The sequence below is a fragment of the Athene noctua genome, chromosome 2 (genome assembly GCF_965140245.1).
Source record: "Athene noctua chromosome 2, bAthNoc1.hap1.1, whole genome shotgun sequence".
Taxonomy (NCBI): domain Eukaryota; kingdom Metazoa; phylum Chordata; class Aves; order Strigiformes; family Strigidae; genus Athene; species Athene noctua.
Window position 1 is genome coordinate 138,560,154 of NC_134038.1, and position 27,389 is coordinate 138,587,542.

The 27,389-nt window shown below is 38.2% G+C and overlaps 1 protein-coding gene across 1 annotated transcript; it reads right to left on the reverse strand.

Annotated features, from left to right (window-relative positions):
* Window positions 1–261: 261 nt before the first annotated feature.
* TRA2A (transformer 2 alpha homolog) lies at window positions 262–26,387 on the reverse strand. The gene is made up of 8 exons (XM_074900416.1): window positions 26,169–26,387; window positions 16,665–16,798; window positions 14,933–15,104; window positions 11,322–11,510; window positions 2,844–2,959; window positions 2,216–2,323; window positions 1,442–1,509; window positions 262–1,267 (listed from the first exon to the last, which is right to left on the reverse strand). Exons 1-8 carry the CDS (start codon window positions 26,202–26,204, stop codon window positions 1,257–1,259), a joined length of 834 nt encoding a protein of 277 aa, XP_074756517.1. The 5' UTR covers window positions 26,205–26,387; the 3' UTR covers window positions 262–1,256.
* Window positions 26,388–27,389: the final 1,002 nt, after the last annotated feature.

Sequence of the window (27,389 nt, forward strand, 5' to 3'; positions counted from 1 at the left end):
ATCTAAACAAAGTCAACAGTGTTTCTTCCCTTAAACCATCTCACCATGACTCCAGCAAGTGCCAAAGATGGCAAAAGAGAAAGCTGGACTACCCGCTCTGCTTAGCCATCCCACAGAACCACATGCTGATTCTCAGGGAAGACACGGCTCCAGAAGACAGATAAATGCTGACTTTATTAGCCATACCACAATATCAAGTCTTGTTTAACCTGTATTCCAGGGTGACACAAAATGCAGAACAAAAGACAAGAACTCAATATCTCAGTGGAATTAACTTTTATTGAGGGGAAAAAAAGTTTACAAGTAGTTGTAGTTTTTTCCATCCATACTTTCAAAACTCCAAAAACAACTGGAAACAAAACTTGCTTAATAATTATTGTAATACCAAAAAGTTAGCGGGTTTTGTTGGGGGTTTTTTTTTGTGTTAAATCAACAGCAAATTATGTGACTAATTGCTATGTTCAATAAATATTTTTTCTCTTGCACCGATTAAGGGGAAATATTCAAAGTACAATAAAAAACCCCAGGATTTTTACAGTTTTAACTTCAAATGTTATCCACTGTGTAGCAATCCAGAAACTTTACCTATAAAACACAGCCTTAACTTTGAGTGTACAAGGATCTGTTCTCCCAGTCAAATACCAAATTCTGCTCTAGCTCAAATAGTCTACACTCAAAGCACCTACTTGACAAAAAAAACAAACCAAAAAACATAAAACAACCAACCCAACCCTCTGGTTCATGACTATCTAAGTAAATTTGTCATTACAGAAAAGGCTCAAAGTCATTACTTGTTTATCAAAGTAACAGGTAAACATTTTAACAGAAAGATTAACGAGTTACTTGGAAATGCAGATTTATATTAAAGTATCTGAGTGTATACTACATATGACATGCAAGCTTTAAAAATATCGATGCTTTCTTCTGATTAGTCAGGAGTCCAATTGTTTTAAAAACAAAATAGGAATGACATCCAAAATGTATCAAGCACTTTGGGTTCTCCATTTCATTTTGCTTAAGATGTTTTACTACACAAAAACTACAACAATTACAATATTTAAGAGTATTACAATAAGAAGGGATGAAAAACAGGAATACTTCAACTGAAAATATGTATATTCTAAATGAACCAAAGATTTGTAGACAACCTGGATGGAGGACAAGGAAGGGAGGATGGGAGGGAGAGCAGTAGGGAAGCTAAGGTCTGAACTTTGTATTTAAAAATCGCGTCCTCAACTGTAACTCTTCCCCCCTCTTCAGTAGCGCCCTGGGGGAAAAAAAAAAAGGCACAATTACTATAAACTAACTGTACACATATCATCTCAGCTTTAATATGCCCAACATTTTGCTTTCACGTTCAGAATTTCCATTGATTGATTAATACTAGTAACAACAAGGTTTAAGCCAGCCAGATTCTATTTATTCACTTGTATTTACTTACTTGGACTATAGGACCGGGATCTTGATCGTGATCGGTATCGACTATAATAAGGCGATGGTGATCGTCTCCTTTAAAGGAAATTAAAAGAGAAACTCTACAACATCCATTATGAAAGAAGCCTTATTCACATCACTTCTACAGAACAGAACCATTTCCTTAGCTCTGAAAGACTTGGCCTGCATGAATGATTTCAGCTTTATTTGGCTGTGGCTTACAGTTATTTAACAAATGCTTTTATATTTCTCTATTTGATGTGTTTAAAAGTGTAAGATATTCCCAGACAAAGAATTTCATAAACTTCCACTAGCCTTGCAAACACATGAAGTGCTTTCCCAGATGCCTACAATTCTTGTTGAACATTCTCTGAAACGAGATAACTTTCAAAACACTGAGATAGTTATGAAATGTCAAGCATTAAACATCCCATCTACAAATAACCCCTTTTTAAACAGCACTGTATCAGCTGTCCCTGGTTCTATATACAGCATGGAAAAATGAGCTCCCTTCTATCTGTCCACTAGATGTGTAGGACACATGCTTTTACCTCCTTCAGGTAGCAAAATTAACCCCTTGCCCAACTGTTTCTGGATAACCAAATTACATAAACACTGATGATTATGACTTTAATCCCACCAAACCTAAAGTAATGAGGTTCTAAGACGCAGCAAGCATGTAAACCGATATTCTTTGCCGAGTAACCTTTTTTGTCACCTAACTTTCCAGTTTTTCCAATAAATCCACCGTTCCTACAGAAATAAGATAAAAATTAGGTACCTGTATCTGTAGTCATATTCTTCATATCTGTCATATCCTCTGTCATACCCTCTATCATAATATGAGTCACGGCGACGACCTGCTCCACCGCCACCACCTCCTCCACTGCTATTAGGGGAAAAGCAAAAAAAAAACCCAACCTACTTTAGATACCCACTCTTCATCTTGATTTAAATTATTTAAAAGCTTTTTTTAAGTGTTCTTGTAAATCAGACACTTAAGACTATGCCATGAAACAATCTAACAATGAAACATTTAAAGAAAAACACCTTCAAAAAACCCCCAGAAAACCCGGGAGGGATTTGAGCCTAATTTGCATCAAAATCAAAGGCAAACAGGCACCTTAGCATTTCTGTAAGCTAAGGGTACATTAACTGACTACGTTGGATATGTATTTTTTTAAAACTCCTCCTTCAGTATTTTTTTAGAAAGATGCAATAAACTACAGTGGGATTTAATAGTATACGTGGGTCACAGTAACACATTCTTTATATTACTGTGATAAAATATAATTGGTGTAACTCAAGTTTTAAAAAAAGTATCTGTAGCTTTATTTCTTCCATCAGACTCCAAGCATTCAGTTTAAATCCATTCTAGTCCCATTACAAGAAATGAGTGAACTCCTTACTGTGTTGGCCTGCCCATGTAGATGCCTGGGGTGGGTGTATGTGCTCTCTTGGTGATCGAGTAATCCACACGAATCCTCCTGCCATCCAGCTCCATACCGTTTGCATGCTCCATTGCCTGCAGGAGAGACAAGGAACAGGGACGTCAAACCTGCAACCTACTGGTACCTATGGAAGGCTATGCAAAGAATACTTTATTTTCCATCAGAAAAAACAAGCCCTGAACTTGTTTTATTTAGACTGGTTACTAGTGCCCCACTGTGGCGAATGGCTCATCTCTGTCCCCTGGCCCGTTTGCCGGCAGCGTTACAGGGCTGCACTGGGGTGCTGGAGTAACGTGACACGCAATCCCTCCGTAAGAGAGCACGGTGCTAACCACTAACATAGTTACTCTCCCTAGACTTTGTCTTCCACCCATCAGAAAGGTAAACTGAAAGTCAAAACAGCTTTTTCTGAAAACTGCATCTTTCCCACTGCTGTCTGACCCAGAGGGGACGGGCGGATTCAAAAGCTGTGCAAAACAGTGGCTTCCTGTAGGGTGCATATGGCCGGATTACTGCTAGTCGGCTGCCATTTCATGCTCTCCCAGCCTCCTGCCATCTCCCTTACAAGGACCTACTCCAGCAGAGCTTAGTAAAATGGCGGGTTCAGCCTACATGGATACCTAATTACAACCTTCCTCCCCACTCACTCTCACAATAGCAGCTCAGCTACAGCGATACACATAAGGGTCTGCGCTTTGAGAAGCTTGTGCCTTCAGACCCGCTTGCAGCCCCTAAACACACTCGCTGGGTGTTCTAGCCCCTGCTTGTCTAGTCTTTGAGAATCAATACAATGGCCTTTCACAAACTCAAAATCAGGAAAATAGTTTTTCAAAGGAGCACACTGTACTCCTAAGAATTATATTCATGCAACATTAACTTAAAAAAACCCAAGCAAACCCAGAAACCAAACCCACAACCATAAAGAATTTAACAAACAGTTAATGCTGGACTTAAAAGCTATTAAAATTTGCAACGCCTTTTTTTTTTTATAATCCTTTCATCAGTTGCTCTAGGATCTCTGAAATACTCTACACACCACTTAATTCATGACATTAAGCACAGCACTTAGCCCACTATATATTATTTTTATTTTTCATGTGTAGAGAATGGACATTGTTGCAATCTTGAGTTAAAGAACACAACCACTTAGGTATTATTTAACTGTGAGAAATAATACACAACCTTAAAACATAAAGGTGCCTTTAAACAAAGCTTTTATTTTTTTAATAATGAAACAAACAACTATCCAGAAATATAACTTTTTGCAGCTCTCTAACAAGAACCTTACTGAATTAACATACCAGTTATAGAGGAGGAAACAAAAACTTGACACCCACATGATTTTCACTGTGATGTCCCCAAACTGGAAGTGACTGAATCATAGCTAACCCATTTAACTACACTTAGGTTGTGTTTTAATAATGCTGTTTATATCTATACTATATCGCCACCTAGTGAGCTCTGTTCCCGTACAAAAATATAACAATTACATTTATCTGACTGCAAGGCAGAGCCAAAGAGCATTTGAAGTCTTTCAACATATACTAAAGTATGTTTTGTGACTAAAACAAGATCCTTATCTTTGGTTTCCCAGCCTTGAGACTTTTTTTTTTTTAAAAAAAAATCCTGTTCCACAAGGATGATCTAAATAAAAATAAACCTGTGCACACATCCTAGGAATGTGCACAGTCTAAAATGTACACGAACCTAAAAACAAGGCTGCAAATATATGGCTGAAAAATTAGCTTCATGACTAAAAGCAACCTTCTGGAAACGCAAATTATCTTGAAAGGTAAGGAATTTTCTGCTTCATGGCATTTTTATTTCCAAAAAACAACCTGCAGAGTAATAAGCTTAGATGACAAGAAGCCATTTCAAATCCAGAACATCTGGCACATGTGTCTTAGAAGAACAAACACGCCTTTAAGGGGAAGAGTTCTTTGACACAGGGAGCAGCATAGAGAAGAGCGACATACCAGCAAGACCGATGAAGAGTTAATTTTGAGACTTGATTGTTTTGGAAGTACCAAGAAAAGTGTTACATTTCAGCGGATGGAGATTATTTCATAGTTACCTGTCTGCATTAACCTTGGTCACACTGTCTAGTGACCTATGCAATATAAAAACTTAAAATTTTCTTAGCTTTCAACAGCTGTTAACAATAACTGCCAACTAAAAAATTTAAAATAATAAAAATCTTTAATAGATACACAAACATAATAAAGCCTTTTACTGTCCTGACTACATCCCCTGAAGGCAGAAAAGTCAAAATCTACAATAAGCCGTTATGACCCCAACAATAACTGATAGTCTGTATCACTCACATTCAGTCATTAGCAATGGGAAATTCCTCCCAAAGATGTTTTCAAAATCTCTGCATCATTCTTAATGTGCATGTCAAGTCTTTGAAACAAAGTACTTAAGCTGACATTATTAGATAACTGCTTCAATATGACCAAATCTGGTTTCAGACAAACGATACAACAGTATTTATTTTGTACAAAGGCCGTAAAGACATATTTGTGATTCTAATTACTGACATTTTTCTGTCTTCAAGTTAAAATATAGTTTATAATCAAATTTCAGATTTTGCCATTTTATTAGACTGGCTAGCATGTCATACACAAACCACATTTCAGTTTGCATTTCTCGCTAGGTTTGGGTATGCATGAATTCTGTCTTAAGACGATTCAAATGTCAAAGGGAAAAAAACTGCACATTCACTCTAACAATGCAGAAGACATTATCAAATACTGTTTAAGAGATAGAAGTGTATCTTCCAGACCATCAAATGACACATTTTGACGAGAAAAATCAAATTATATGGGGTTTAAGACACACAATACCCTCTTAGGAGCCTTTAACTGACAACAGTCCATTTTTATTTCTGGATTTTATTCCAAATAAGACTTGCATGGCTTTTGCAATATGATAGTAAGCAAGCAAACAAACAAGATTCCTATAAACATGTACTACTAGTTTTCACAAATTCTAAGGAAAAAATGACTGTAGGCCAGAAGACACATCTGTATGTTTGCAGTCAGAAAACAGAGAATGAGGATTGGGAATGCCACAGTTATTCCATCTTGCATTGTAGTTTTAAACCTACAGCAGACTATCCATAATAACAAACCTCCTTCAAATTACTATCTGTAAGGTGTTACTTTGACAAAATGAGCAGTTCCCAAACTACAGGATGACAGCATCCAGTGGCTCAAAACGGTTTGAAAGAAAGCGTTAAATTTAAGAGATCTCAACTTCATTTGGTATTTATTACAGTATGTGGTGTTTTCTACAGGTATTAGCATTTAGTCAAACAAGTTTGGAAACACCAAACTTTTATTTATATACACAAACTTACACAGGTGACTGGTATTAGTTAAGCAATCAAGAATTCATTGAGAGTAATTAAGTATTCTTTCAGTCTGGATGATGCCACAAAGAACAGCTTGGACAAAGAAACAATGTGGGAAATTTCTGCAACCTGTGCTGTGGTCACTGAGGGAAGGGTGCAGCGAGGAAGCAGGGAGAAAGGAGGGAGAGAACTTGACTCGGCAGAGCTGATGTCACAGTCACTTTACAATTATGCTACGGAGTTCAAGATACCATTTGTATTATACAAGAGATCATCAAGCCTTCGTTACAACTGTGTCTAACTGCTTTGAATTATTTCAGTAATGTGACATCACTACAAAGTTAAATGACATGCAAACTGAATACACTTGAATAGTCGCACGAGCAATTTATGTTGGGACTCATTTTGAAAACTTATTTCATTATTTCAAAAGAACTATGTAAGACACTGTCTGGTTTTGCTCACTGCATTTTTTAGATGTTTGTTTGTTTTTTACCTGAAACACCATGAAAACCTTAATGTTTGATTTCTACCTTAACACCATGAAAACGTCATCTCCACTGTGTATCACAGGTACAGAACAGACAAAATAGATTAGTTTTTCTCCCCCCACTACACTGGTATCACTAGTTCAAGTCTGGATTTTACAAGGACATCTGAAAGGACATTCTGAAAAAAAAAGATGGGATGAAAAAGGAAATCAAGAAACCCCGCTTTTAGCACTTACTGCAGTCTGCCAAGTTGAATTCAAGTGTCCATTTCACCTTTGAACAAGTGTTAATTTATACTGCAGTCTGAGGTTTTGTTTTTAAAAAATTTTAGAATACTGTCAATTATAATTTTTAATATATAATTTTATGATCTTAAACATCTATTGATTAAATGGATTCTCTTTAAAGCATACTTTAAAGGAGTTTCAGAGTTGAGAAATACAGGATTTTAGAGAACCAGAATGAGTAACTGGGTATGTTTCTGCAAGTATTAGAATTTCATGGTATTGCAGTCTCCAGAAGTCTAACTTTTAATTCCAAGCATCTGAGACCTTCTTGTGTTCTTTTCTGGTATATCAAGGATGCCTTCTGATACCACAAGCAATGGTTAAAGCATTTCTTCAACAAGCTATGGGAGAAGCTTTGGTCAATAATGATGCTTCTGAACTGGTCTGCTTGCACCACAGAATAAATGTCTTGCAAATTAAAATTATAAATCCTGTTATTATTCCAGTCTTTGGCAAGTGAATTACGTTAATAGTTCAGTTTGTATAAAGTTTGTCTTGATTGCTAATGAACACTACTTCAGAAAACTTTTCTGAAAGATGGTCAAAACTGTAAAGAGCATATAACCAGCATTAGAAAATGGAAAAGTCTGTATTGCCAACTGCTGCTGTAGCTAATCTCCTCAAATGAGTTCCTGCTACAGACACAATATATTCAGAGTAGCCTCGGTTTAAACAACTAATACTTCATATTCTGAGTTACCGAAAAGCTGGATAGTGGTATATGAAATCCCTGGTAACTGTAGTAAGAATCGTCCCTAGAACAGCCAGTACTTTTTACTCATAATCCTCTCAATTTATTGTTAACCCTGAAACAGTCAACCCCCCCTCCACTTTCTTTTTCCCCTCATCCTAGTACATGAAATTTTGTGTTCCTCCAAACACAGGAAAATCCTAATGTGATGGGCAGGTGAATATCCTCTATAATTTAGCAAGAATATTGCAAAACTGCAATATTACAACACTGGCTCAGTGCCAGAGTTACCAATACTAAGAACTATGTAAGAAACAATGCCAATCTTGAGAAACATGTCTTCAGCAGAGCTTCACAGTTCTTGCCCTTTGCCTAACGTTGCACATGTGGTTCTGAGGACCACAGAATGGCCAACATAAGACACTGCCACACAAGGCAAAAAAGTAAAACAAAACCCCCTTTTCTGAGTAATATTTGGTATTAAGAAAACATAACTTCACAAAAAATGAAAACCACTACACCAGTGAGAATATCCCTTCTAGAAAAAGGTAAATAACATAAGCTTTACAAATAGGCCTTGAACAAGTACACCAAAAAGAAGATTAGCACAGCAAAATAACAGGTTTTCTGGACAACCAACCATCAATCCTCAACATTTATTGCCTTCTATCATGTCTCCAACTAAAGACAGTGTCTGCAAGCATCTTCAATATGGGTCAGAATGTAACAATCTAGTCACATGCTACCTTACAAACACTAGATCATTGCAATAAAAGACATTTGATGGAAAAGGAACCTTCTGTCAGACCACAAAGTTTCATCTCAATCTCAGTGGAGTTTCAAACAGAGAAGAGATTCTGTGAGAAATCTCCTTTAGAATGGATACATGAATCCAACAGTTCTTTTCCAGTCCTGTTAAGGTGGAATGACTGAAGCTACTGTGATGCTGACAGCTGCTCTACCTAGTAGTTATCAAAAGCTAAATCTCTGTTCTTCTTTATAACCAAAATGATCATAAACACCTAATGACAGGGGTTCTACAGTGTCATAATCAATCTGAAGTTCTGAAAGGCCAGAAGACCATAAGCAAAAATAAAATCTACTGATGCCCTGTTGATATTTTTAGGACACACTGTAAAGTATCACCTTTAAGAAATGCTATTTTACATTGTCTATGGACTTCCACAACATCAAGTTAGTTGATAGTTCAAGATGTCTTTACCACCATATGGAACTAGAAACACTGCACTGCTTGGTTTCAGAATCTTGACACATAGCAACACTTTAACTAGCTCAAAAACTGACCCAATTTTTAAGAATGGTAACCAGTGCTGATGAAGATACTGAAGGATTTCAGCTGCAACAGAATCCACACAATATTGATACTGACCCAGCTTAACCCAATTTATGAAAGCTTAAATACAACTACTCACAACTCACTTGGTGTCAAGTTTTAATATTCACATTGTTTGAGAGCATGTCAGCTGAGAGGCTTCCCTGTGTTACCTCTCTTAGAAGGACAATCGTGAAGATGATGGGAAATCTTTGTTTTCCTGCAGAATTCTACAGTTATTTAATCCACCTATGAGTACTTTAAAAGGGCTGGAATTTAGTTCAACATCTCACCTAGAGTTTTATATTCTCTTTACTTGGATGCTTAGGGTGTTGGAGCTTTGGGGTTTTTATTTGGGGCTTTAAGAGGAAAGGTATTTACTCGGAACAAAAATTTCAAGTGTCACTGCTGTTAGGTATACTCAACTTTTCAGATGCGATCTATCTTCCACACAGAGAATTACTTCATCTCCTTCAGTGTTCCCTGACAGGGTGTACCAGTTTCACACCTACGCTACACACCCTTTTTCTAGACTAGCCGCTATTTAATGCCATTTTCAAATCTGCCCTCAAGGCCCATGAAATAAGTCAAATAAACAAGTTTCTCCTGTCCTTTATGACAAAGTATTTCAGTTATGTAAATTCCAAGTGTTGGGAGATTTGCATTCTTTCCCCCTCTTCATATACTAGCCCACTGGGGAGAAAAAAAAGGGTTTGTTTACATTCCTAGTTATTTCAGTTTCTGCTTAAGGTGTTTTATATTTATTTCTGACTAAGTAATATCCCATTTTTTTTATTCTTTGCATTCCACCTTTGTAGTATCAGTCAAAACAGCTTTATACTGAACAAATTACTTCATGCTATTTACACAGAACATTTTAAGAAAGGTATGGCATCATGCATGACTATTGCCCATGGCAACTAGTAAAAAACCCTACTTCTAAGGATATATGAAGTTATAAAACAGACAAGGCTAGCGTATGAATGTGACAAGAAGTAGTATGCAAGTATTTTGGATATTAAATGTTCTACAAAACAGTTGCATTTTCAAAATCCACTAAATTCAGAATAAAAGTTAGAAGAGAGCAGGCCACCGAATATGGATATACAGCTATCCACCCCATTAACTTATTTCTCAACCTAAGTGATAGTGGGAAAATACAGAAGGGGACACTAAAGGAAGTTTTGTATCTTTTTACTTACCCCCATAACCTGCAACAACCACACATATACACATCTACAAACTTAACTCTTCCCATAAACTGACTCTTTCAGATCACATCAGAAATGAGTCCAAGATAGAACCAAATCCAGTTCAATCAAGTCATCCACAAAAGAGGGTTTTTTTGGTTGGTGGTTTGGTTTTTTTAAAAGTGAAAATCAACTAGCATCAGTTTCCATCTTTCAGCTACTGATAGTAGGTTCTACAGCTGTCACTCTCCCTCCCTTCAATGCTGAGAAGATTCATATCCAAGCACATGAATATACTTATCAAACATAAATTGCATACCTCAAACACCTGCCCAAGACTATTAATCTGTGAACAAGATACTTGAAGTCTGTGACTCAGTTTACCCCAAAGAGATAATCTCACAGTGAAGGCTTAAAGAAAGAACACTCTTTTTCCTAAAAAAGGATGTCTTTACCTTTAAGAGCAATTTTATCTAGATGTCAGTAAATGTAGTAAAGCTAACAGTATCCTTACACAGTTTAAAAAAAACTACTGCTTAATGTGGTGAACCATACAGGCTGCTGTTCATATATATATACTAACAACTCAGTACAGCCTGTAAACAGCTATTCATGTAACCAGCAAAGCTACTGACCAAGGCACAAGACAAACCCCAGTTTTTCAAATGCATGATGACATGCTTTTATAGAAGAAAATGGTAAGCAAAGAGAATCTGCAGAATTTTGATATAGAAAACTACTCTGAAAAGTTCATTTCCAAAATATTTCAGAATTACTAGGCTTCTACACCTGTCTGAAGATTTATTTTCATTTTGACAGAACAGACTAAAATCAAAGCACAATACTCATTAATGATTCAATACAGAGAGCTCATGCTCAAAATTTGCCCAAACCTCTCAACACTGAACTGAAATGCTTCATCTGTTTAGATATGTCATGTTGTCTGAACAAAATTTTTTAATTTCACTGTGAGAGCCTGCCAGTCAATATACACTCAAAAACATGGGGTGGGGTTTTTTTTAGAGATATATTCATGAAGACAATGCATAAAAAGCACACCTGTTAAGTAGCAGTAAAGCATAAATTTACCTCTTTAGAATCATCAATTCTCTCAAAATAAACAAATGCAAATCCTCTTGATCGTCCAGTCCGTTGATCATAAACCACATTGACACCAGTTAAGGGTCCATAACGGGAGAAGACTTCACGTAAATCTCTCTCAGTAGTATACAAACTGAGACCAAACACTCCAAGACATGTATTAGGATCTGGATTAGCCTGGTAAGACAAACATTCAACTCCAATTAAGTTTATAAAAAGCAAGCTACACATTCTCATATCAAAATTTCTCAATTATTTACAATTTTTAATATGAACTAAACATAGCTTATTAAAAGCTTAACACTTCAACAGTTACCATTCCAATTTTAAGATCTTTTCAAAAAGTGGCTGTCATGATTTTTATTTAAGAAAAAAGACAAAGATGAACTAACTACTCACATTGGTGAAAAATTCACATTGATAAAAATTAAACATACTGATTACAGAAAAGCCACAGAGTAACAGGTACCTATTTTATTAGTATTTGACACTCAAATCACCAGCAAGCTGCAGACATTGCGCTAAGAACAGGTCTGCCAGCCTGAACTCCCACCTTCAGCCTTTCTGCATGGTCCCCACTGGTACTCAAGAGTGCACACTGTCTCCAGCTGCACACACTAAATGCATTTGAGCTCCTGAACTATAATTTAGCTTCTACCAAAACCTTCCCCCCCCCCCCCCTTTCCTATCCAACTACAGTGAAAGTTGGTATTTCCATTTGAAAGTTTATCTCTTTCCACTTGTAAACTGGATGAAAATCACCTGCTTTTTTTCATCTAGATAGTATCAAGTGTTGAAGGCCAGTTCTGTGAAACTGTAATCCAAAAGCATGCATGCTTTTCTGGAGCAAGACTCTCAATTCTTTAACATGATACAAGATACAGATCTACTTAATATATTTACTTCAACTAAAGGAAGTTAAATATGAAATTGTACAATGCACAACTTTTCTTTTAGGTTCAAAGTTTCTCTACATGCCAGAGTTCATCTAATGCCAACTCCACTGTAAGAATTATTTTGATCAAAATTAACATTTTTTCACCTAAGCTTCTGCCATCTGTTATACTAGAAGCAGCAATTTAAAATGGCAGCAACAGGCATAGGGATTTCATGTTTCTGCTAAAATAGTAACTGGAAGTTGACACAGTCAAAATTTGTGTTTCAGTTTCATCAAAATCGCTGATGCACAGTAATTTATGCCTCAGAGCTGCTCAAAGAATGAACAGGTTCAGATCTTTTGTCATGTTCTTTTCAGAGCTTATGTTCAGGAACCCACTGTGAAAATAAGATGGTCAAACTACTTAGATATTTGAAGCTTCTTTCATTTTGTTAAAACAGAAGTTTGATCTTTAAGACATGAATCTTCTATAGTTCCTTATTACAGCTGAAGAGCAGAGCAGAAACTAGCAACTGGCAGTGTCATTTAGAAGTTTTAATTATACAGGTTTAGGTTTCTTTTTTACTTCGTATTTCAGTCTTTCTGATAATTCAGTGCATTAACAGCTATACTCTTATTGCTGAAACTCTGGTGGGTCTAATGAAATGTCTCAAGTCTTTTGAATCATTGTTTGGACAAGTCTCTCCACACAATACCTCTCAGTATTGTCCTTTTTTTACATCCCCTTACCCTTAAACCCTATTACCTTTTCTGTGGTAAAATAGTACTGAGAATCAGTCTCTACACCTTAAGTGCCAAGTGACAGTTAGATCACCACTGGAGGACTAAAACCCAGCTTTTATACTGGGTCTTTGTACTGCCTCTCATCACCACAGTATGCAAGCTCTCTCTACAAGGTCAGAAGTAGCAAAATTGCTACCAATTTTCCTGGTTGATTTGAATTTCGTTTTGACGCTACTAGAACTACTCCTTAGAATTAATGTGAAATTCTCTGTGAAAACAAGTTTTGTGTTTTATAGAGTAATTTCCAAGGCAAAAAGACTTCTTCACAGAGCAAAAATATTCTAGTATTTTCTCAAGTAGTAAAGTGGATTCATTCATCTTTCACCAGGAAGTCTGCTAACCCTTTTGAAGTTCAGTTATTCCTACCAACTCTTCAAGACACTAGATACGTATTTACTACATCATGATTACACACTGGCAACAATCCACAAAGTAACTATGAATGTTGCTTCACAACAGCTTAAGCCACTGTACACTAGCACTGCTGTAGGTCTCGCCCTTTTCCACACACTCTTGTCTTCTCCCTCACATTGGTATTACCTGGTCCTAGTGAGCTGCTTCACCAAGGTAAGCCTGCAAAAAAACTATACTCTTTTTGACACGATTAGTAAAAAATTCAGAGAAACTAAACCAGATTAAAACTGAAAGTACTGGAAAAATGTAATGGCCCTCACCAAGGAAGAGGCAGACTGAAGTGATGTGGAACCAGAAGTTAAAGCACTGAAACAGATTATAAAGGTGCCCTGGTTTCAGCTGGGACAGTTAGTTTTCTTCCTAGTAGCTGGTACCGTGCTGCATTCTGGATCCAGTGTGGGAATAATGTTGATTACACACTAATGTTTTAGTTGTTGCTTAGTAGTGCTTATCCAAAGTTAAGGATTTTTCAGTCTCCCATGCTCCAACAGCAAGCAAGTGCACAAGAAACTGAGAGGGAGCACGGCCAGGCCAGCTGTCCTGAACCAGGCCAAGGGATGTTCCATACCACAGGATGTCACGTTCAGTATATAAACCGGGGGGAGTTGTCAGGGAGGGGCAGACCACTGCTCTGACATCAGTCAGTGGGTGGTGAGCAACCGCATTGTGCATCACTTGTCTTTTCTTGGGTTGTATTTCACTCTGTTATATTTCTTTACTATTATTATTATATTTTAGTTATTAAACCTATTCTTATCTCAACCCACAAGTTGGTGGGTTTTTTCCGATTCTCCTCCCCATCCCACGGGAAGGGTGGAGAAGTGAACCAGCAGCCGCATGGTGCTTAATTGCTGGTGGTAATGGCTGGTGTACATCTACTTCCTCCTGTCCATACAGAGGTATTTCTCCTTTACATTTTGAGAGGCTGACTGATCCTTTTCATAACTGTAAATTTTTCTGGTCCGTTAAGACTTACACATTAGCTAATAACACATGGGTTTATTTCTTCAAGTTAAAGCAAATTTATACTCAGAGGTATAAAATCACAAGCAACCTTCAACATAATATGCTGTATAAGCAAATAAAACACTTGAGAATTTACTACTTTGGCTCCTCTAGTCAATCTTATCAATACTGTCAGGTTGCAAACATGCACAGAAAATGCCTCGTTTTTGTGAAGGGTAGATATACTTGGAACTATAACAAAGAAGCAATCAGAAGGCTTCAATTTCTAGAGCTGACAAAAGCAGATGTCAGCCTCTCTGCACACACTGACGTGCAACAGCATAGTTTTCAAGTAATTTCTTTCTACAACTGCCCTGTCAGTGGCAGACCCAAGAAATAAGGGCCCAGATGTAAGGACAGAGATTGCTCCCCAACCCCAAATTCCCATATCCTCCGGTGACAAGACCGCAAGTCAGATTCAGCCTGCAGGTAACATGGACTACACTGCTGTGAGCAGCAACTGGTTTGTTGGTACTCAGCCTTGATGGGCATGACATACTCTGCTGCCAGTGTGCCTTCTCCTGTTTGACATTGGAGAATGACTACGGCTCCTTCGACGACGGTATTCTGGCGTGTACGATCTGCTTCGAGAACGTCTCCTATGGGAATGAGAATGGGAATGGGATCTGGAACGAGTGTAACGTCTGTGCGAGTGTCTTCTGGACCTGGATCTTCAACAAAGAGAAAGCTTTTAGTTAGGTCATATGCACATAATTATTGAATTGTAAGCCTTACATTTCCTAAAGAAAAATACGTATTTTTTAAAAGGCTCTCTACAAATAAAGTAGTTTCTTCTACTTTGCATGGATCTCTAACAACGTAATCGGCAGCACCATTTTTATCTTTGCAAGAGCAGTTCTGGCAAACAACCAGGATTATATTCACAGTAGTTTTGGGGAAATTCAAAGTTTAAACTTGTATCAGCTTGGCTGCATATGTAACTAACACTTGCACAATGATACAGAAAACATACACCAAACTAAAATACTCTCTTGGCTGGAAAGATCTACCAGCACTACAGTGCTGCAGAATCTACAAATGAAGTCCACCTGGACTTGAAAATTATTAAAGGCAAAGACAAAACCCGAAACTGCTTAACTCCTCAAGCATTTCTTTGCAGACATGTAGCCAATAATAAGCTCAGTTTGAAAGAGACCTCATCCCATCCAGGCATTATATCCTAACAACAAGTAGTTAGTTAATCTGGCTAAACACTACAAGAAGAGAAGCTATAACATTAGGCTGAACTTTGGGAATTCAGAGCACAGTAACTCTTTTTTTGGCTGCCCTGGTATGAAGTGTATGAATAGGGAAGATAGATTACTGATCTCTCCCAAGAACTGGTAAGGCACAACAACATAACACTATGCAATTTCTCTTCCCCCTCCAGAGCTACAAATGCTGTTTTCTGGTTTCTCTCTCATTGGTGGAAAAAGGATTCAGTAGCTCTCCCCATTTTCACCAATATGATGGTACAAGGAAAGAGAGAAGATTGGTAGTGTAAGCCAGGTAACATTTATGACATATTTAGAGGAAAAAAGACAATACATTCCTCCTCTGTTCTGAGCAAGCTCTCTCAGAACTGAGAACTATATAACTTTGCCTCTGCACATACAGAGTTGGTGTAAGGGACAGAAGGACATATGCAGCATCAAAAAATTAATTTAAATCTTAAAACTCCCATAAATCAAGAAGCTATTCACACTCCATTTAAGCCGTAGTTTTCAGATTTTTTTTTTTTAAAGCCTCTAATGAAAGAATGTCAAGAACTTCCCCAAGTAGCATCTTCCAGCATTTCTTAACAGTTACAGAGCTTACTCCTTTTGTCTATCTCTGCTGCAGTTCTCACTTGATTTTTCTTTTTTTCCTAAAGGAGAAGTCCACACAAGAGTTCCCCACCAAAAGATTTTGGTGGAAAGAGACAGAAGCTTTTACAGAATTGAGATGCAATCCCTTCTCTCTCTTCTGGAAGAGATAAACCTACAAATTTTAGTTGTGAATTCTACATTATTTCTATTTATATTACCTTCTCTACTCATACCCATGCTTTATTACTCATGGAATCTTTCTCCAACTTTTTCAACAATCAACTTACATGCAAATTAATATCACCCTGTTAAAACACCACAGAAGGTTTATATATTTTACAAGTGGAGAAGAAATCTCATCTAGGTACCAAAACAGGCATATGCAGTAACACTAGATCAACATGACTAACTTCCTAGACATACCTTGATTTTGATCTTGACCTAGAATGCGATTCAGAGTGTTTGGAAGCCCTCGACGGACTGCGAGATCCTGACCTGCTCTCCGATTTTACACGAGCAGGACTCCCAGCTGGAGATTTTGACTGGGAGCGAGACTCCTAACAAAAAAGACAGTATTAAAAATGGTATTGGTTGTATAAATGCCTAACTCCTAACATTTAAAGTACAGTAATTCTATTATATTGATTGCTCCTGAAAAACAAATGGTTAGGCAATACCCTCCAAAACAAATTTCATTTTGCTAACCCACTGTTAATAATGTATGCTTTCCTCAAATAGGTCCCTGCTTGAACCAGATCACCAATTCTCTATTAACTAAGTAATCATGCAAATTCATCTACAACTTGATCATACAGACACTGGAACATAAACCATACATTTACTTAACCTAGGACCCATTCATTCTTCCAGATTCTTTTAATTCTACTTCACTCTTGCTTTCTACTTTTCTTCATTCTTCATTGAGTTTTTCATTTTTCATACTTCGTGTATTCTTCCCCAATTCAAACAATTCCTTATAGCCTTAAAAAAATATTCAAGTGCTTCTATCTGACCAATCTTCTGTTCAATTTTTTCCCCCATTCAATTTTAATTTTCTGATCTTTAATACTTTTCATTAGCCTTCTTTTATCTTGATTTATCTTCCACATTCTTGGAAAAAACTCTTCAATTTCTTCACGAACATTAACCTTAATGGAAAAAGAACATTTAGTATATTTAAGCACGTGGGGATTATAAAACTCTGCTGGAGTTCAGATGTTATCTACCAAATTGAAAAGCCAGCAGGTAAAGTGCAAGAAACTATTTTATAAAACAACTTTAAAAAAAAAAATCTTTAAAACTGTATAAGTGTCTACGTTCTAACAATGAGCTTACTGAGTTCTCAGTGTTTTACTGTATTTTCAAAACTACCCTCCTCCCCTTTCAGATTGTAAGATACACAGATACACTAAAAACTAATTAGCACAAATATATTAAAGTATTGATATCAATAACTGTGACCTCCCCCTAAAATAGTAACTATGTACTTCTCAGTATCAAATATCCCAATTTCTACTCCTGAACATTTTTACTAAGACACTCTCAGTTGAACAGAATGGCCAAAGATTTCCAGTCAAAACCTATCTATGCACATACTTACTCGTATAATACATGCACAGATATATGCAACAAGTTACTTTTCTTCCTACTTTTTCGTCCTCATTGTTACCCTGTTTTCCTTGCATACAACTTAATCCACATAAAACAAGAAGTATAATAGTACAGTTCAAAGCAATCCAATAAGAGACAAGACAGGAGGGTTTTTTTCTTGCATGGTAACACACACAAGAGAAAAACTAGGAAAACAAAGCAAACAAAGAGCAGGTTAGGATTTCCCCACATTCTTATATTGGTACAGCATTTCTAGGGAGCTCAGCTATAAAAACCCCTACAGAATACTATATTCTATACATATGTAACGTCACAAAAAACCGTGCAAAATTATTAATGAAAAATGCATAGAAAGCTCCCCTCCCATAATGTTACATTTCATGTTTATTTGCATCATTTCTCCTCCTGCCTGTTCTCACGTGTTTTTCTCAATTTATTTCTTACTCTACGTTCAGATTTGCATTTTCTTTTACTGTTAAAATTCTTCAGTACTTTGCACTGAAGTTCTTTTCAAAGGATGATGTCCTTAATTTCAAGACAATAAATCCACCAGAAACACAACCCGAAGGACTCCTTACCAACAGATATTACAGCTACACTACCCTTCTGCTTTACCTCAAAAAAAGGGGCAAGGGACACATGGAGAATGTCACCTATTGGGATAAAAAGCCTACCAAACTTGTCAGTGAAGGACAAATTTGAAGCTTGGCTGTGATTCGTGGACCATAATCAGGTCTGCATTACAGGTTACTCTTACCAAAAAGCGGGCTATCTGCTGATCTAGCTACATGACTTTCACCAAAATAAAAGGATAAATGTGCACTTAACTATTAGCAAATGTTATTTGGTGGTTTTATTTTTACATTTGAAATCCACTGTTCACTATAAAAAATACATTTCCTTTTATAATCACTAACATGCCTTTTAATCTATTTTTGTACTCTTCATTGTTTGATAGCCTCCTTAATTCTTCTCTTTACACTTCATCCTCTGCAACAATTGCCAATTTCTCTGGGAATTATTGCCACTTGCCTGCCTAGTAAGTGATCAGCAATAGAGGAAAACATTTAATGTGGTATCATTCAGATTTAGGAAACATCCTTCAATAAAGACACCCTCAGTCACTCCTTAATGAGGATACTGTGTTGTCCCTATTTTTTTACATTTGAAATATCAATTCTTGAACAACAAGAACTTTGGAAACTTGAACAAAATAAACAAAAAACCCCCAAATACTGCTCAATCAAAAAGTTTTTGGAGGTGCCAAAAATATCAAGGACCCAATCACTCCCATACAATGTAAAAATTAGCTTAATGTCCTTATATATTCAACTGAAGCATCTTATGACACCACCCACAGAGTTTCTAATAGTATCAGTTATGACAACAAACCTCTATTAAGTTGCCAAGAGCAAAAGTTACATTATTTCACATAGGTCAAGTCCTTTTGGAAATATCTGTTTTAAACCTTTAGGAGCCGCACTCACAAACATACAACTTTAAAACTGGAGTAACAGAGGTAACAGCATAAATTCTTACACATTTCAAACTTCCTCAAACAAAGTAAGTGTAGATGTAAACTGCAGCTAAAGAGAGATTACCTGGTAGCAGCATATTGTGTCTGTCATTGGCAGGCAATTACATCTCATCTTCTGATGCAACATAGATCACCTAGTTATATCTCCTACAGTGCTTCAAAAGGAGAGACTAAGGGAATCACAATAATCTGCAAGAGTTTAAGGACTTAAGGCTGATGCTGAAAAAGTACCTAATAAGATTTATATCAGCAAGACTACAGTCAGGGATTAAGAGATTCAGAGTTTCAAGGAGTCACAAAGGGAGGTTTTAAAGAATTCTCCTCCTCTACTTCCTACTGTAAGGAAATAATTAGGAAGCTATATCTTAGTCTATATCGCAGACCAACCCAATTGTTCTGCATAAACAATTCATATCCATTCTACAATATGAGAAAATTAAATAATTAACACTATTTCTTAGTACACCATCTTTAATAAGAGAAAATAGACACGTATTATCCAAAGCATTAAAAATCTCTCAATTCTGTAGTAGTCTAAGTAATCTATGCATTCTGATCTTAGTTCCATTGTTAGCATAGAAATTACATACTGCCTAAGAGAGAAAAGCCTAAAATTTTCCTCTGGATCCTCAACATTTTCTTATCTGTCTGTTCTAAGGATTCTCAGTCATTTAAGGGCCACAGATAAGACTGCATCTCTTAAATTCAGCTTCTCATCCCACAACTATCTTACAAAACAGCATGTATTTTAATGCCTTCGGCTTCATTATGCAATTGTCTAATCACTGCTTTCATCCTTATAAACTTATAGGCAGATACTCACTGTGACCATGTCAAACTATGTACATCTGCTGTCACTACAGCCTGTAGGAAGAGTCAGTCTTCCTAATACTTGCCAATATTCTCAGATCAGACTTCCCTTTCAAAACAAATGCTTTATCTGTCAGTAACACTTTTCCCAGGACAAAACTAAAATAATAAAAAACCCCCGCATAACACTCGTGAACAAAAAACACACTAAAACCTCAGCTAAAATAATAGTAATTTAAAAATCTCAATCATAATGGCATGCTTCCTCACAATATGACAGCTTCCTCAAGTGCGTACCAGGAAAGGAGATTAACGATTCACCAAGAAGTAGAACTCAGAGCCAAAGAGATTATTGTAGGTAAACACAAAATCTAAAGACTGCAGCTTCAGTTACTGATTCACTGGATAAGAAGATGCACAGCTAGAAGCTTTTAAAGAGAGCATTGAAAAGTATTTTTTATCCTTTCTACCTTCGCTCTTCCCAGAAAGAACACAAAACGAAGTGGTATGGAAAGGACATTCCCCCCTCATGGTCACATAAACCCAGTCATTGAACAGCTGTCAGCAACTTTAGATGATCCAGCTGAACAAGACGTCAGTCATGTCAATGCACTTCATCCATACTAGTACAACTGTTCAAAACACATAATTGATGCAAGTTATACCTGCCATTTATCTTCCTCACATCCTTCGAAAGATCTACTTCCTCGCATCCTTTGAAAGATGCTACTTTCTGATATAATTACTATTTTAAAAGCATTCAAAGTACTTTTATGCAAAGTAGAATTGCAAAAGTCTGTAAGAAGTATCATTTCAGTCTTCCACCTATCATGAGAGGGTTATGATAAAGACCATGAGGGGAGGAAAAAGAAAAAAAAAAAGAAAACTGTTCTCTTTTACACCATCCTGTCACGCCTTACCTCACACCTTATCAATTCGGAGTATGACAAAAAGGCTATAAAAATTTAAAGTGAGACAATAAATAAGAACTAAATAAGCCTAAATGAGGCTTTCTATAGCAAAGCATGAGAAGGGAAAAGGGAGGGAAGAAAAAAAAAAAAAATCATTAAATCACACAGAAATTGCAGTTGAAATTCATCTAACCTTGTTAAGAAGAAACACACACAAGGTGAAAAAAAGGACAGGACAAGTAGCATAGCAATACCATTAAGCCAGCAAAATGATAGCTCAGACTTTACAAAAATCCTGCTAAAATCTCCTGCCCAAACTCAAAAATTAAATGAAGTCCAACTTTGTAAGGGGACAGAGAAATATAAATAATCCAAAAAGAAACAGAAATTTAGCAGCAGCCTACATCCACCAGATAAAACTGTCAATTTAGTTACATCTCATTTATGAGAAAGAACAAGATTACATTTTAACCACTTTTTGACAAGTATCTACCAACTTTCCCTGAAACTCACGGGAGAAATAATTTTTTGCTTCATCCTATGGTCTATCACTCTATACTAAAAATAAAACTGATTCCTTAATTAGCTGTTCTTCTATAAGTATTTCAGTAGTATGTGTAATAAGTTTCTGTATAAAAAGAAACTCCCAAGTTGTGCTATCCTGAAGACATGTATATCTTTAAAAGTTACCAACATCAGCAAACTATACATTTCTCAGCAATACTGATACTGATTAAAAGGAAAAAAAAAAAAAAAGAGGAAGTTTCAGCAACAAACTTTTTCAAATTACAAAATCTTCTCACTGAAGCTGGAAAATATGCCTCTACAGAGAAGGTTTCGTAGTCACCTAATCACATAGAAAATGGGATTTGTTTTCAAAAAGAGCAGTCTTCTCAGTTGACCTGGTCCAAAATCATCTAGAATTTACTAAGCTCAATAAAAAAAAAAATCTGCTTCCAGAAAGTCTCATTTCCCACACTAGTCATTAGAAACCACAGGGTGATCATAGCACTCTCCGAGCAAATGCAAACTCCTGAGAATAAGCAGACCATGATGCCTGTATTTCAGAAGGTACAGAAAGCAACGTGCCTTCCTTTCCACGGAGAGAGCAGACAGCCACTACAGGAGAGGTTGAATACAATAGCTAAACAGACTCCCCCCCCCTTTTTTTTGGCCAAAGAAACGATCTCAAAGGTGATCAGCTTTAGGTAACGAACATTAGGACACATGCAAAAAAGTATTTTGCGTACAAGCTTCATGAAGCAAATACAAGACACATTCACAGTTAAGCTAATCCAAAAGCTGCTTGCATACATATGAACTATGCATACTTCCTTCAACAAAATGACTCACAGGCAAACCATGTATTTCTTGAAGGGCTTTGTTAGACTAAGATCATTGTGAGATTGTGCAGAGCATGAAGAGGCATCTCATCAGAATTAAGACAACCAAACTGGAGCTCTATCTTTGTTCTGCTAAAAAGCTTTATCTATTTAGACAAACAGCATATTAATATTGGTATAAAACTGCTAAATTTTTACATTTACAGAAACCAAACATCAGAAACTAAAAAAAACCCAACTGATCAAAGTTTCAAGTGGAGCTTCTGAAGTGTAGGTTTGTTCAGACTCCAACTTGTTCACTGTTCTGGGAAACAAAGTTGCATCACAAAATGTGCATCCAATTAACGTGTTATTAAATATAACGACGAGTATGAAAGCAAGTAAGAGTTGCTTGTCATCTGACAGCAATAAAAGATAAAAAAGCCTAATTTGCCTAAAATGCTCACAAAGAACATTCAATGGTAATAAAATCCCATGACTTTTCCAAAAGTCAAATCACCAGTAAGAAGCATTAAAATCTTTTTTCTTCTTAACGTCCACAAACTTAGCTCTAGCACATCCACTATATTTCTAATTCTTCTGCCTATTTCTTTCCATCAAATCATCGTGCTTGCTTGGGGGGGGGGGGTGGGTGGGTGGTGTATGATTTCTGCTGTTCAACCAGCAACATTCTTAATACTGAACTTGCTGAAGTTGAAACACAATGATACAAAAACAGAGCAAATGTTAATCAATATGTTCAGACTAATAAAATTTGCTTTAAAAAGTCAAAAAAAAATGAGTGAGCTCAATAAAAATATCTACAGCGATTACAATGATTTTACCCAACTATTTAGAAATGCAAGTTTTTAAATAGTGCAAATTACACATTCTCATTGAAGTTATTTCCATAATCATTCTAAATTTCGTGTTCAGTTTATGATTTAAAAATCATGAATTAAGGCAAAGCATATACATGGAGAGTATCTTAATACTGCTATAAGGGTTTTTTTTAAAAAAAGTAGAATTTCTGATAATATTGTGGGAAAATTTTTTTTAAAAATTTACTGATTTATATATAAGCATTTTTTCTTCACAAAGTAGCAAAACAGGAAAACACTTTCTAATTAATCTCTAAAACAAAACTTCACACATATCAATAAGCACCTTTACCTTGGTATCAGTTTCATCACTATTTGCCAGAACGTTCACTGAAGTGCTTTTGGGACGTAATGCATCTACACGGACAGAATATAAAAGGACTCAAAACTCCCTTACTGCTTTGGCAGTTTTTTAAAAGCACATCACACTATTTAGTATTTAAACTCAAGGGGAGGAACTGAAAGGGTACTCAAAATTATTTTCTGTAGCGGTTTCTAGGAAAGCAGGTCCTTTACAAACTTATTTCCAGTTTCTGCAGTTTTCTCCCATTAAAAACTTATGCCACACTGTCTCAGTTCGACTTGCCTGCATACAGCAAACTGAAGCACTAGGACAACATTCAGTGTGCAAGAGTTCTATCCCACTGGGAACAGCAGACTAAACACTAAAGCCCGAAAGTTACACAGGCTTAATTTCCTGCCTGTGAGCACTTTCAGTGCAAATAAAGTATAAAACGCTATAGCCTGAAATACAATTTCTTATTTCAAGTATTTTAGTAGCATCAACAACAAAAAAGCATTACTGAAGAAAAAAAGAACTGCCTAGAAACGTTCTTCCTTAGTAGAAAAAAAGAAACAGAACTATAAACACATCGAGTATCTGCCATTATGGTCAGTTATAAAAAGATACCAGTAGACAAGACACTGCCACATGCCAGACTGTTTGAGAAATTCCAGTGTTAGGGAAAGAATGAAAGTTTTCCAAATGAAGACCCAACATGGTGAGCAGCTCTTTCCAACAGGTACATTTTCCACCACAAAAAAAAAAAAAAAAAAAAAAAAAAAGAACAAGCCAACTAAGAAGTAGCAGGCACAGAAACTCCTACATTGGATTCCTCAAACCTCACCTCCTCTCAAAACATTATTTTACTTCTACATTTCGCAGAAGGCATGCAGAAATACTGAAAACACACAGCTATATCAGCTTCGTAACATGGAACAACAGATCCATCAAGGAACCTAATACAGAAGTTCTGTGGATGAACCTAACAAGTATCTCCTAACAATAAACCGCAGTGGGAATACGGACAAGAAAATAATTTTTAAAATTATAAATCTTACTGTAAAGTGGGAGACCGAAGTAAAAATCTTGAAAAGTTAACAACAAAGCATACTTGGGTTTCAACTTCCTCAGACTTAGGTGGTTATCCCTTCGGAAATTAGTTTATTTAGCTGAAAAGAGCTTAGCTGTATAGCCATCTTTATGCAGGCAATCAACAGAAGAACAGATTCGGTTTACCTCATCTGAGGAAACAGCAGCAGTCACTGCACAGCCAGGTACTGGCACACTCAGCCGAAGGAATGTTTTGTTTGTGGTGTTTTTTTTTTTGTGGGAGGGATTTTTTTACTAACACTACAAAAGGTAACAACATTAGTGTAAAATGGGACACTGCTCTTCCAAAATTTCATTGCTTGTTTCCCCAGGCAGTAAACCTAGTAAACTGCAAAGCTGCTGTCCCTGGTTCATCAGAGAAAGTCACCAAAAGGATGCTCAGGTGTTCCTCTAAAGAATCTCTTAGAGAGAAAAAAAAAAAATCTCTGCAAAATCTAAAAAAGGAAATATTGATGAATTGAGGACAAAGCACACATTTCATTCCTGTTTCCTGCAGCTTCTAATTCCTGCTTGTCTTGACCATCACTAAGAACAAACTCCACTGAAAACGGAAAGAACCAGTCATACGTATACATAAACGGCCGCAATCAGAGGGAAGAGAGAAGAAACAGGCCTAACCAGGTTACAGAGCCACAGCAGCTTGTTGAGACAAGAGTCTTCAGCCGCGTTATCAATGAGTTCCAACGGTTTAACAACGAAGACCATACCCCCCGATGGCTTCAGGAAGCCTGACCCGAGAAAGATCCAGTTTGCAGGCCAGCAGCCAGGAGAGGCAGCGCACCTCTCACAAAAGGACCCGGTCCCTCCTCTTTTATGCTGGCGGAGGCCTCGGCTCCACCGCGCGAGACCGCGCTCTCCCAGCCACGACCGGGAGGCCGGCACTGCCCGCGGGCACGACGGGGAGGGGCAGCCACCCCGAAGCCGAGACAGGCAGACAACAAGAGGGCCGGGACAACCGGACAACCGGCGGGAAGAAAAGAAAATAAAGAGCGAAGCGGGATGAAACACCGGGCTACACCAGCGCTCTAAGCCCTGTTCTTAACGCCAAAACCTGCGCTAGCAGGGTAGACGCGAACCCGCAGCACCAGAGCTCAGGGCCCGCACCCCGACGGAGGGGGATGGGGACGGAGACGTTGTGGGAGAAGGAAGCGGGGTGAGGGTTAAGGCAGCGGAGCTCAGCTCCGCGATGGGCCAGTTCCTCAGCGCCGGGACGGCAAAAAGAAAAAAAAAAAAAAACAACAAAAAAACACAACCAAAACACACAGAAAAAAGGAGATAGGGGGAGGAGAGGGAAGCGAGTCGCCCACGGCCCAGTCAAAACTCGGGCGCCTGGAAGCCATTTTAGAAACAAGCTGCGTTACCCCCACCCCTACTGGGCCGGAGGGAGAAGAGCGCCCCCCGCCACCTTCCCCGGGTCCGGTCACCCCCTCTCAGCACGGCCCGGGTAGGGACGGCCACTCACCCTCCCCTCGAAGTTGTTCTCCTCCACGTCGCTCATGTCGGCAGAGTCCTGGCCACGGGGCTGGGCGAACGGGGACGCTAGTCCCGAGCTGCAACTGTACCCGCGACCGCTACCGCTATTATTGTTATTGCTACCGGTATCGCCGCCACCTCCCTCCCGCTAGAGCCTCCCAAACCGTCTCCCGCAGCACCGCAAAATGGCGCCTCCGCTCCGTCTGCGCCCGACACCGCGCGGGGGGCGGGGCCCGCCTCGGCCCGCCTGTCACAAAGGAGGCGCCGCCGGCGGGACAGCGAGCGCGGCTGCGACAAGCTGCGCGGGGGCCCCTCTGCGCATGCGCAGCCTCTTCTTCACGGAGGGGCGGGGTGGGGAGCGAGTGGGTGGGGCTGCCCGCCCCGCCCCGTCGTCAGGTGTGTGTGAGGGGCTGCCCCGCCCCCCCGCCAGGGCTGCTCCTTCCCGCCTCTCGCCGTCTAACCCCCGCCCCCCTTCTCTGGGGTTCTGAGAAAGAAGAAGGAAAGCATTTTTAAAGTTAATACCTTTAGGTCTCCGTTACCAGGTGGTGTTTTGTTATGGCAAATAGTTATTCAACATTTGTTGCTTTTATTATGCAAATTTTAAAATGAAGCCGTGTGATTCTGTCTTGAATACTTCTAGGAAACAAAGGCCTAAATTTTCACTTTGCAGTCTTGAGAATTTCCTTTTAACCAGCGTTTTACTGGAAAGCTTATCTTCTTCTGCTCAGTCACATGACAAGGGCTTCCCTGTTCCTCCATACCCTGTATGGTTTTGGCACTTCTTCCTCCAGCACAGAGCAATAACTAGAGCAGCTCATACCTTGCAGGCAGCTCAGCACCGGGGCCAAATAGGTGGTTCCTTAGGTCAGAAAATTTCCAGATGATCAAACAGCCAGACTTGCTCTGCCTGTACTGGAAACCCAGGAGAGCAGGTGAAGACGGGTGACGAGCAGCTGCAGCTGGAGATTGCCCTCTCCAGGAGCAGCAGCCTCCTCACTTTCCCACCCTCTTGCTGGTAGTGGCAGGAGAAAGCTCAGCCACTTGTGTCTTCCCCGTGATTCTTCAGGGGCAGAAGCTTCTCTTTGTGGCTGAAAAGCTGGTTTTGCTCCAATTCCTGTGCTGGCTGAGGCTGGTTACCCTCAGTTCGCCATGGTTGTCACCAAGGAATGACCTGCCTAACAGAGTGCTCATGGCAGTGAGCATTCCCAGA